Source organism: Pyrus communis, chromosome 1 (genome assembly GCF_963583255.1).
Source record: "Pyrus communis chromosome 1, drPyrComm1.1, whole genome shotgun sequence".
In the NCBI taxonomy this organism is placed as follows: Eukaryota; Viridiplantae; Streptophyta; class Magnoliopsida; order Rosales; family Rosaceae; genus Pyrus; species Pyrus communis.
Genome location: NC_084803.1, coordinates 2,828,450 through 2,841,285, shown reverse-complemented (window position 1 = coordinate 2,841,285; position 12,836 = coordinate 2,828,450). Strand labels below are relative to the sequence as shown.

General features: G+C 35.4%; 1 protein-coding gene across 1 annotated transcript; it reads left to right on the top strand.

Annotated features, from left to right (window-relative positions):
• The first annotated feature begins 6,425 nt into the window (after positions 1–6,425).
• On the top strand, positions 6,426–9,278 carry LOC137708510 (probable flavin-containing monooxygenase 1). The gene is made up of 5 exons (XM_068447609.1): positions 6,426–6,908; positions 7,296–7,536; positions 8,041–8,219; positions 8,333–8,682; positions 8,936–9,278. Exons 1-5 carry the CDS (start codon positions 6,426–6,428, stop codon positions 9,276–9,278), a joined length of 1,596 nt encoding a protein of 531 aa, XP_068303710.1.
• The last annotated feature ends 3,558 nt before the right edge of the window (positions 9,279–12,836 follow it).

Genomic DNA, 12,836 nt, shown 5'->3' with positions numbered 1-12,836 from the left:
GGTAATTGAATTCTTCACGATTAAGCCTCTTAAAACTGCACCTTCACATGCAATTCTCCAGACTAAACTGTTATTGCATCTGACTATTATTAATATTACACTCCACATTAACAAGTGATACATGAAGGGTCGTTTTCTGTGATTTTTCCCACCGATATTAACAGTTGTAAAGAGGACTTCACTAATTAAGCATTCCACTAACTTCTTGTACCACAGAAAAATATAATTAAATGGTGATGACCATGGTAGATGAACAAAATAACAAGCCTCTTCTTTTGAAAGATTTTTTGATGTGCCGAGAACATGGCCTGGTTACCGGTACACTTAAAAACTTTTCCTTTGGGGAAGCCAGCTAATGGCCTTGAAGGGCAAATGCCCCCTTCCCTCAACAACCTTCTTTAAGTTTCCTTTTCTTTTGACTCATTAATATTCACAAGAAACACAACAAAGTGTGTGACACTATCACTCGCATTATCCATAACCAGAACCAATTAATTTTCCATGTTCACAAAAAAAAAAAAAAATGTTAATCAAAATTTTTACAAAATAGAGAAAACCAAGAAGAAGAAGAAGACTTGGAATTGCACACCCCAAAAATTCCATTCCATTATTGTAAAAAAATAAAATAAAAAAAAGGGAATTCAAAGCTCTTAAAAGCTCTCAACTAATGGTTGTTCGAGTTGGTTCTAGTTGGTGTTTGCATTAACTAATTTCCACCCACCGCTTTTGATGCTCATATATATTAACACTCCTTTAATCTATCTCACAATCCAATCCAATCCAGTCCATGCCAATCCCACCCACCATGGCCAGTGAGCAAGATCTCCAGTCCACCGAGATTGTCAACCGTGGGGTTGAGTCGTCCGGCCCCAATGCTGGTTCCCTCACGTTCTCCATGAGAGTGCGCAGGCGGCTGCTGGACCTTTTACAGTCCGTAAACCTAAAGTATGTGAAGTTGGGGTACCACCACCTCATCAACCATGCCATATAATTGGCCAACATCCCTGTGCTTGTGCTGGTTTTTAGTGCTGAGGTGGGAAGTTTGAGTAGGGAGGAGCTGTGGAAGAAGCTTTGGGATGATGCACGTTATGACCTAGCAACTGTGCTAGGATTCTTTGGTGTTTTTGTGTTCACTTTGTCTGTTTACTTCATGTCACGCCCTCGATCCATCTACCTCGTTGATTTCGCTTGTTTTCGGCCTAATGACGATCTTAAGGTAGGTTTTTATTTAATTAATGGATTAATTAGTCACTTTTTCAATGACTTATTTGCATTGGTTTTCCATGTGTGTGTATATAATATATGACTTTGACAACTTAATTTCAACATCTAATCTTTCATGGTTTTGTTGATTATGTATGGTGACAAGTTATAATCATTACAACATTCTTATATTTGTGTTTTTTTTGTTGATCTTATGTTTTTTGGTTAAACTTATTTTTTGATATGGGAAAACATTTTTGGATTTGAATTTTCTTCATTTGACATATTCACGAGACTTGAACTTTAAATCTCTAATAATTAAAGCAAATACTAAATTTCACTGCACCTGTCAAAATATAACTTTTACTTCCATAAATTAGCTTAGTTTTTCCTTAATAAATTTTAAAAAAAAAGTGTTTTGTAATTGTAGTTGAGATGAATCTATCATGCTCTCTAGCTGGTAGCTATATATTTCAAAAGAAATACATGGGGTATATGGTGTATTTAGCATCCAGTATATAGTTGAGATGCTAATTCTTTGAAGAATATGGTGAATCACTTTGGAAGGTTCGATATGTGCCAAGCTGCGCTGAGAGATGTCTATCGGACCATTGTGACGATGCTGAGCCGGAAACTTGACGACGTCAAGCTGCCTAGTGATGATGTGATTCATAAGGTTTCTCAACTCAAGCTTAATAATTGATCATTGTAATGCAGGTGTGTAATTCAATCAACCGATGTCCGTGATCATAACGTTGGTTGAGAGTTCAATTTACTAAAAAGGCTCACGTACGGCTCACAGATCTGTTGGGCTATAATTTAACCCTAGACCGGTCCAAGCTTGATCTTACATTAGAGTGCATGCGCACCAATAGGAAACAAATCATGCATTAATGCCTCCCATATTGGTAGACGAAAGTTGTCAATTTGGACTAGATTTGTGAACGGAATCAAGTACGGTGATGAAATTGATAATAATAAAGCCACACTGACCAAACTCAAGCCATTCATACGTTAAAAAGTTATCATAATTGTTAAAAAGAAAGACACAAAAGAAATAAGGGGATTTTAATAGCCGTAAAGATTCTAAGAATTGTCTCACGCTAAAAAACAACAAAACCTTGCAAGAGCTTATAAAGAGGTAAGTCACTCCCTCCTTTACCGATTGGTTCTAGGGTTGGACATTTTTTAGCAAAAAAACCCCTTAGTTATAAGCCGTTGACCTGTTTTGGTAGGGGTGCTAAGTAGTAATACATCAATTTTTGTTGATTAGTTCGCAATTAAACCCGCAAAACTTATCATTGATCCCCAACTAGAGCCTACACAATGAATCCCTTTTTTTCTTCACTAAAATCATTATACTAAGGCTAAAACCATGAAGCAAAGATCCAATTTTTAATATATAACCGACATTGGGAAAATGAGGATTCGACTCAAAATCTCGAAGTGTAAAAGAGAATACGTTTAACCAATTAAGCTACAAGTTCCTTCATGCAAAGATGATGACATTGATAAACAACTTCTCTCTTTTGCATATGACACTTTACCACAGTGCCGGACAACAATAATGTCTACGCACTCTCATGCATGTTTGATCCCTACCGGCCCCCTCTCTCTAACATTTATTTGACCCACTATTGTTTGTCCAATAAAAAACAATTTCTCGCTTCTTCATTTTCTTGGAAAAAAGGAACAAACTGGTAAATAATACCTTTTGAACATTGTAGTAGCTGATCCAAGGCATCCTCTGGTGATCCTACTCGTCGTGTTTCATGCACATTCTTGGACTTGAATATCTGGAAATTGTTAACAAAGACCAAAGGTCCCTTGTTTTGAAAGTTAAACCGAGGAAGGGATCCTGGAAGTTTAATTAGCAAGTGGTTTAAGGTCAAAATTACAAATAAAAACACGTTAGTTTCTTTGACGTAGTTTATTTATTTTTTTTATTTTAAGCTTCTCTGACTTTAGTATTAATTAATTACAATATTTGCATGATCAACTCAGTCAGGTAACCCAAAGGGCCATCAAACCAGAATATGTTATGTGAGAATTATCAAATTTTACGTATATTTTTATGCAAATTCTACGTATATTCTCAAGTCAAATACCTGTTTACTAGTGGGTTATATTTTATCTTAAGAAAAAAAAAATGTCAAGTTCTTGAATCTTGACCGCACAGTCGCATTGTACTAGACAGAACCATATATATGGTTGTTGAGAATCCAGGTTAAATGAATTCATATTAGAAATTTAATAAATGGGAAAGTGAGAAAAAACATATAAAATTTAAGACAGAGTACTAGAAGCCTAGAAGTAGAAGATCGCCAATTTTCTTACGCGATTGGTTGATTTTTAACTACGAGAAACACCGAACACGACAATTGATTTGTTAAGTAATTCCAAATAATGCCTTATAGAGCTTAGTTAGAGACGAATTCCAGACCTTTATTTCACACGGCAGGTCCTGAGTTCGATTTTTGACACTAGTGAATCATTTGCCGAGGAGGCTGAAATGTTTATGTGAGTTTTTTCGGCTTCCGAAAAGATGGACTGTCGTGGCCAAACCACTCACTGATCCCTCTTTAAGAAGTGAAAAGTACTCTATATTTTGCGAAAAAAATTCCATGCCACGGTTTATGAGAGATCGGGGCCATTTTTGTTTAGACTTGAGTTTACGAACAAGAAAAAGGTATGTGATGAGTTTTATGTTCGACATAAATCTATATGTTGTTTGATTGATAATCTATGGCATGTAATTAGGTGATTTTTTATTTTTTATTTTTTATTTAATATAAGAGTTTTTATTTTTTTTACAAACAATATAATATTTTACACTGAATTTTTCTTAAGTACGGGAAGAAGGATTTAACTTAGGTGTAGATGGGAGAGCACATTACTTTAACCAATTTGGTTGAGCCCATTTTTGTATTTATAAGATAAAACTATCATATAACCTCAATTTTATTTGTTAACATAGTTGATTATTTAGTGATGTAAATTTTGTTGTGAATAGTTCTTTGTGTGTTCTCGATGTGGTACATGAGGAAATTGCTTCTCCCGGTCTCTCTAATGAAATTGCTTATCATGTCTGTCTTTCGGTGTTACAATTTTTTTCCAAAAATTTTCTTCTAGCCTTTTCAAGTTCTACTAAGAGACTTTGGGTTATTGTGGTTTGTACTTTTGTATGGAGCATTTGGTTTTTCCGTAATCAGATTTGGTATGAGGACAAGTCGGCTCCTTTGAATTATGCCAAGGGTTGGCTAGTAGCTTGGTTTTGTGAAGTCAGCTTTATTGTATTTCCCGAGTCCTAGTTCCTCAAAAAATAGTTGATGATTTAGTTAAGGTATAAAAGTTTACTCTTAGAGCTTAAATTTCTACTTCTAATTAAGTACACCAAAATTTGACATGAAATTTAAAATTTGAAGGATTAATCTCTAAAACCTAAGCTCTAAATAGTAATTCTACAGCCTTAACAAGTATAAAGCTAAAAAAAAATTGAGCAGAAGTGAGAGCTTGTCGAAGCTTAAAAGAACAAATGCACTTAAAGCGAGTGTTCAGTGTTCCTAACAACCTTCTACATATGCATGAGTCTGTTAACCGTTGATTAGTCTAAGATCCATTCCATTATTAGATATACTTTACCTAACAACAGTGGAGTGTTGATCTGTGGGGCCAAGGCAACGCTCTACCCGTATGGCATACTCAAATATTGGCATGTGGTCTAAGCCGCGGCAAAATTATTCATACTAGCTACTAAGACTCCTGATGATTTGTAAACGCGGCCTTATACTAAGTACTAATAAAAAAACTAATCGTTCAATATGAACTCTTAATTTGTTATTAGCCAATAAGTGCATTCACTTGTAGCATAAAATCATTGATACACGGAGAGTTCAAATAATTTCATTTAATTTGGTGGACTGATCAGATCTCAATTTAATAACTATACGTGCATTGACCTAAATTGATTGTCATTTCATCACAAACACCCACACATGCATCGTCAACTTGTATCCATGGGAACACAAGGAAGTCAAACCACTGTTATGCTTAACTAATCCCATATAAAATTACGTTTCTCCATTAGTGAATTGATTTTTTTTTCCTAAAAAAAAAAGAAGAAATGACAAATAATGACTTGTAACTCAAGTGGTTGTGAGTAGTATTTATATACTCAAGAGTATGTGTTCTAATTCTTCATTTCATGGTTATGTGTCATATTCCTTAATATTGCTCATAACATAAATGAACGATACAACAAAATAACTTATCAAATTTTCATTTCCTTTTGAGCTAAGGTAATGGTTGTTAGAGAGAATTAGCTTGGATATGATTACTCACTATATTAAAGGAATTTTCGAAACAAGAAACAACTTCCATATGTTTAAGTTGAAGGTAAAAAAATTATTCCTACTATTTCCCACAAGAATAGTAGAATTATATTAAAGAATAAATTTTTCTTCTTGAGTATCTTCAACTTAGACAAAATATTGGCATTGTCATCAATTTTTCCTTCAAAATATGTTTAAGATAATGAATTATCATATCCAAGTCAATCCTCTTAACAAACGCCATCTAAGTTTCTTATAGCATAATTACTATTCCAGCTTACACAAAAAAATTGAGAAATGAAACCGGGCTTATAATTATTAAATTATGTGGTATAAGTCGAGTGCAATGGAAAGTAAGAAGATATTGGTTTCAAAGTTTAATTTTGCAAGATTACTATTTTAGCTGTGCATTATTACAGTAGAAATTCGTTCTTAAGTATTGAGTTTTTTTTTTTTTTTTTGAAAAAGCGATATTTTAAATTATTTTTATTTATAAATAGAAAATTTGAACTCAAATGCAAGAGAACGGCTACACTATCTTAACAACCAATCTAACTCAAATTTGCAACTACTGGGTAGTCTTTTAATAAAGCAAAAATCATTAGTTCATAATTGAACCGCTGGGGTTTGAAGATACAGATATAAAATAATATACAGATATTGAAATGGACTGAGTAATGAATTTACACCAACAACATTTTATAATATAATATAATACCAATATCGACAGTAGTATACAAGGTTAGTTGAAGAAAAGGTCAGCTATAAATAGGCCTCATTTCTCAAGTCCATAACACATGCATATTATCGATTACAAAGTATTCGTATATACTTTTTTCCTCTAGCCACCCTATTGTTGTCCTACTTAGCCAGCTAGACCAAATTTACGAAATGGCTGCTGCCAACACCCACCACCTTCACTCAGTATCAAAAATTGGGATTATAGGGGCTGGTATTAGCGGAATCGCCGCCGCTAAACAGCTTTCAGGTCACAGTCCGGTGGTCTTTGAGGCCACTGATTCCATCGGGGGTGTTTGGAAACATTGTTCTTACAATTCTACCAAACTCCAATCCCCTCGTTGCAATTTCGAGTTTTCTGACTACCCTTGGGCTGAGAGAGACAATTCATCTTTCCCTTCTCATGTAGAGGTTTTGGAGTACTTGCATGGCTATGCCACACACTTTGACCTATTGAAATATGTCAAGTTTGAGTCCAAAGTGGTGGAAATACGTTATGTTGGTGGTATTGATGACCATCAAACCACCACCCAATTTCCCATGAATTCGATCTCCGGGGAGTATGGTAGCCTTTTGAGCGGCCATCCTGTTTGGGAGGTTGCTGTTCAGATGTCCAACAATCCAAACATCATTCAGGTTGTTTTTCCAGAAGATTTGATTTTACTCAAGTTTTAGTCATAATGTTCACGCATAATCCTTGATTAATTCTTTGATAACAAAGCATGACTCTTAAATATGATGATATCCGCTATCAATATGAACTTCTATATATGTATTAAGTAGTTAAGCATTAGTATTATCGATGATCAGTCTTGTACGATCATATCCAATTCATTGATCATATCATTGCTGATTTACATCTCTCACATGTTTAATGTAGTATTCATTGAAAATTTTCTGTACACATAATCCACCTTATGATAGTAAATGTTACACATAAACATGTGAACTTGTAGTTATTAAGCCTTGGTAATATTCGTTAGTTACTAGCTAATTGTTCCTACTTTATTTTGGACCTAGCAGTGGTATGCATTCGAGTTCCTCGTAGTTTGCATTGGAAAATATGGAGACATACCAAGAATGCCGAGTTTCCCGCGCAACAAAGGTCAAGAAGTATTTCAAGGCAAAGTCTTGCACTCCCTGGATTACTCTAAGCTTGACCAACGAGCAGCTCGTGAGCTCCTCAAAGGCAAGAAGGTTGCAGTTATTGGCTACAAGAAGTCAGCTATTGACGTGGCAATTGAGTGCGCAGAGGCAAACCAAGGTATATATAAAATAGAAAAATCTGATCCGAAATCATAATCATATTATTAAATTCCAAAAACATTACAAAACCTAATTAACAATGATGCCGGACCCCATAATTTCTTCACTTCAGGAGACAGATATGGTCAGCCTAGTGGGAACTGTCAGTGTGAAAAGTAACATAAGCAACATAGATTATGTACTAAACTCAGTTGACCACACGTTATCCGTTTTACCGATCGTAGCTTAAGCACCTATTTAATTAGCCTTACCCATAACGAACATCAATTTATAGTACACCATGACCACTTCAGATAAAATAAAATCGTTGTAACAATATTAATGTGGATGTGTGATACAAATTTGCGATATCTATCGACATTTAAAAGAGAAATATTACAAAATGAGAGCTAATTAGTAATTTTAGTTTCATACAATCAAGTGAGCTTATTCAATATAATGCTCTAAATCATTGAAATATGACATTTTGGTTTGCTCTCTTTTTTATTGTGGTGAATTCAAGGACCCGATGGGCAGGCATGCACAATGGTGATAAGGACTCCACATTGGACAGTTCCATCTTACTGGATTTGGGGGCTTCCATTTTTCCTGTTTTTTTCGACAAGGTCTTCTCAATTCCTCCACGAAAGGCCAAACCAGAGCTTATTCCGAGCCTTGTTTTGCCTTCTTTCATCGCCTATGGTAAATTCCATGTTTCTTAACACACTAATTTAACACCCTAGTACTGCTCTTAATTATATATGTATTGCTAGTTATTCGTTTACTAACTATATTGCTACTTGCTTTTTAACCAGAGGATGATGATTTCCAAGTTCATAGAATCGTACTTAGAGTGGAAGCTTCCCCTTGTGAAGTATGGACTAAAGCCTGATCATCCATTTTTGGAGGACTATGCTTCATGCCAGATGGCTATTTTACCGGAAAATTTCTTCGCCGAGGCGGACAAGGGCAAAATATTGTTCAAAAGGTCATCAAAGTGGTGGTTTTGGAGCGGAGGAATTGAATTTGAAGACAATACCAAATTGCAGGCTGATGTTGTGCTTCTTGCAACTGGCTATGAGGGAAAGCAAAAACTCCAATCTATATTGCCTGAGCCTTTCCGCAGCCTCATGGTTGACTCCTCTGGCACTATGCCCTTGTATAGGTGAACCCTAATTACTCGTCAAATATTTGACATGTTATATATTTTTTCTGCTAACATGACACACTCCATTTTATTTTAAATTGAGATTGTATTGTTATGTCATCAAATCTGTCAAGCAGTATGAACAAATACTGCTTTGAGATTAAACCAAAGTTGTAGGTACCCTTATATTTTTAACTGATTACTCACAAGTGGTAGTGTGTACATATAAAAAATGTAACTAATTGTATAATGATTGCACATGCTATTTCAGGGGTACGATTCATCCATTGATTCCCAACATGGCATTTGTGGGATTCATAGAGAGTGTTTCTAACCTGCAGACAGCAGAGTTGAGGTGCAAATGGCTAGGCAGATTGGTTGACAACAAATTCAAGCTTCCCACTGTCCAAAAAATGCTTGAACAGATAGGCAGAGAGATTGAAGTGATGAAGAAGACGACCCGATTTTACAAGAGGCACTGCATTTCAACTTTCAGTATCAACCACAGCGACGAAATTTGTGAAGAGATGGGATGGAAGTCTTGGCGGAAAAGTAACTGGCTTTCAGAAGCTTTTAGCCCCTATAACAGCCGAGATTACCAAGAAGAAGATTAAAACCGAAACATGCAATTTGCACTACAAAGTGGGCGAAGTTTGTTTAGCGTCAATATCAGCTCCCTTTTAAATTTTATTAAGTAATTAACGTAGCTATTCGTATGTTCGGGGACTTAGGCTCTTAAGCGCCCCATATGCTGGTTTAAGCATTTCTTTTTCAGAATCATATTATTCATAATAAAGCTGTGTTTAGCTGTTTGTTCAATAAAATAATAAAATTAAGTTTTTGTTATTATATTGCTATATACAAATCTCATATTGTTCAAAAAAAAAAAAACAAAAAAAAAAATCTCATAAATCATTGGTTCACAGAGAGCAGCCCATGGAAATCAAATCTTCTAAATATCTTATCGTATGATGCAATAGCCCTAAAACTTACAAAAACTGAAGATTTAATTGAGGAAAGATTTGTAAAAGTTTCCAATATATCAAGCCGATAAAAGAGATAAAGGCATACTCCTCTCTTACTCCATTATTTTACTCTATGGCCTGCCTAATATATTTTTTTGCAAGCCTTAATACTCAAAGATGAAAAGGAAACTAAAAAGAAAAAAAAAAGTATTTAAAGAATTAATAAACAAAAAAAAGCCAAACATTTGATTAACAAAAACGCATCAATCCTTGTCATGCTCAGGCTAACCACTCCCCATCAGCACCTTCAATTTCTCCAATGTCCATGCGGTAAGAAAATGAACATTAGTTAAACTTATCAAATTGCGATTTTTAATTGTACGGCCATGCATTAATATGGATTTCACTAAGTAAAAGTAACAACCAATTATTTAAAGAAGTGAAAATAATTTCTCTAATTTAGTCAAACTAGGTAATGCTAGATACAATAAAATTTTAAAGTAAATTTGCAAACTAATGTGTCGCTAATAGAAAATAAGCACACGTTAATCAACACTGAAGTAATAAATTAAATCATCAACAACCACATCAAATGGTTTACAAAGTTTAGTTTAAAATTGGATGCATTTTTACTCACCACCATAAACTATGGTGTATGCTCATCATACACCTCATCATCTGACACGTGTCATTTCACTTGGCCATAGTTTTTTTTTTTTTTCAAATTGGAAAATGAACATTTAATATTAAAGTTAATCAAAGTTAGTTGGAAAGACACGTTAGCTAATGAGGTGTATGATGTATGGTGAATATACATCATAGTTATGATGGTGATAATAAATATTTTCTAAAACTTTAGTTTCTCTAGCATTACCCGTCAAACTAATGCAGCCAGAAAAAGCCTATGACTAGCTGACATGGGCATGTAGACTTAAACAAAAATTCCATTGGGCTAAGGTTCACAAGTTTGATAATTTTGTACCCTTAAAATATAAATTATTTCCAAGATGATTAGTTACAAAATTTGAGTCTAACTCCTCTCATTTAATACTTTTTGACAATAGTACTAAATGACTTGAAAATTTTCGACAATTTCCCGCTCAAATTGAAGGCCTTAACATCCTCGTACTTTCATAATTAAACTCACACAGCTGTCAGCAAAGCTTTTGGTCAGAAGGGAAAAATACCTCTCAATTGATCAAGCCGACTAGAAAAATGAAAAGGCGAAGCTGATGAGAGACAACAAAACCTGTGGCAACAGCACTTTCTCTTCGGCTCCCACGTATTTTAATGGCTAGCTCTACAAATGACAGCAGCTTCGATCCCAAAAAAAAAAAAAAAAAAAAAATCCAATTTACTAATTTCAGAAAAATCCAAAACGGAACAGATTCTAATCATACAATCACTCACTCACAGTGTTTTCAATTCAGAAGAAAAAAAATAATAAAAGAATTGGAGATGAAAAGATGAAAACAGCTTTCCGAGTCTGCAAAAAATCTATTGGGTTCTTACCAAGGCAAGGCAGGATCTTGAAAATAGTCGTCTGAGTAACAATCATTCAAATGATCATTCTGAAAACAGCTTTCATTTGCATTCAACTAGGCTGGAAATTCCATGATACGATGTTTGGATGAACAAATTTAAGATTACTAAGGAATTTTAAAATGACAGAAATTGAAATAACGAGATTTTATTTTCTAGAATTTGTGAATTTTCTTGTTTGGTAAATCCAAAAAAACAATGGAATAGAATACGGAATTTGTTATTTTTAAACTCTAAATCATATAAATTGGAAAATGACGCATATTTATATGAAATTTAAACTTGGGAATTGGAGGTCCCAAATCCCAAGTTTTTTTCCATGCGGAAGTTCTAAATTTCTATGTTTTTGAATCCAAATTAAAGAGAATTGGTGTATGTCAATTTATAAATTCTGATTTTTACTTAAATTCTAAGTTTATTTCTCTCATCCAAATATAATGTAACTTCATCAAACGGATGGTGGTAACCATCGTCATCGTCCTCATCCTTCACTTGTGGGCCCCCACCGAGTTCCACGACCTTCAAAAACTTAAACCACCATGCTGACGTGACCAAGTTCATGGTGTCGTTCCACTCCATCTGGTGCTGCTCCCCAATCCATCTTATCTCTGCCATCTCCTCGTCGTCCATTGCTGCATGCATGCCATCTCCGCCACTGATTGTGATAACCCGGCAGAGTCAACAGCATCAGCCACCGCAGGAGCATCCTCCGCTTCAATATGGAAAGAGGAAGAGGCTCCTGCAGCTGAGAAAATTTCAGGGTCCGTAGTGGCAGCAGAGAGAGTGGGGGAAGAAGATGACGAGGGAGACGTGCTTGAAGGGTAAATTCGAGGGTTTCTCCTCGATTTGATCATCGGTTCTTGTTCGAAGCGAGGTCGGGATTGTGGCTCAAGTGCTTGTTGCTCCTTAGGTTGTTGGTCTTGTTATTGCTGTTGTTCACTGGTTTGTTTCATAGCTGCTATATGAAACTTGAGAGCAGTAACAATCTCTCTCCTAGCCTCAACCATGTTCTAAAGCCTCTCTTGGTAGGGCCTGCTGGTGTGGAGTCTCCACCTCACTTGTTTTTTGTGTTGTTGGCAGTGTTTTGGCTTGAGATACCATCATAGTCCAATGCGATGTTCTGGTTGGGATTCATGGGCTCTTTCGTTCTTGAAGAGGTGAGTTGTTTCACTAGGCTGGAAATGTAACAGCAATGGTGGAGAATTGTATCCTTGCAGAAGAAGAAAGAGTGTTCGAAGTGAGAGAGAGAGAGAGAGAGAGAGAGAGAGAGAGAGAGAGAGAGAGAGAGAGAGAGAGAGAGTTTTTCATTAACAGTTTTTCTTAACTAATGACATTGGCAGTTATCAAAGGTATATATACCTAACAAGGTTGCTTACTCCTTAAGCTATTACAAGGATTACAAGATGCTTACACTTGTCACAATTACAATCACAAGATCACAAACTGTTAAGCTTGATACACTGTTATCATCCCCTCTCAATCGCAGGATGAGGATTGCTCAACCTGAGATTGGAATAGTGTCTGAAACAAAGGAGTAGACAAACCCTTGGTAAGGATATCAGCAAATTGTTCATTCGAGGAAACAAAATAGACTTGGAGTAACTTATTGGCAACCCTCTCTCGGACAAAGTGAATATCAACTTCAATGTGCTTTGTCCTTTGGTG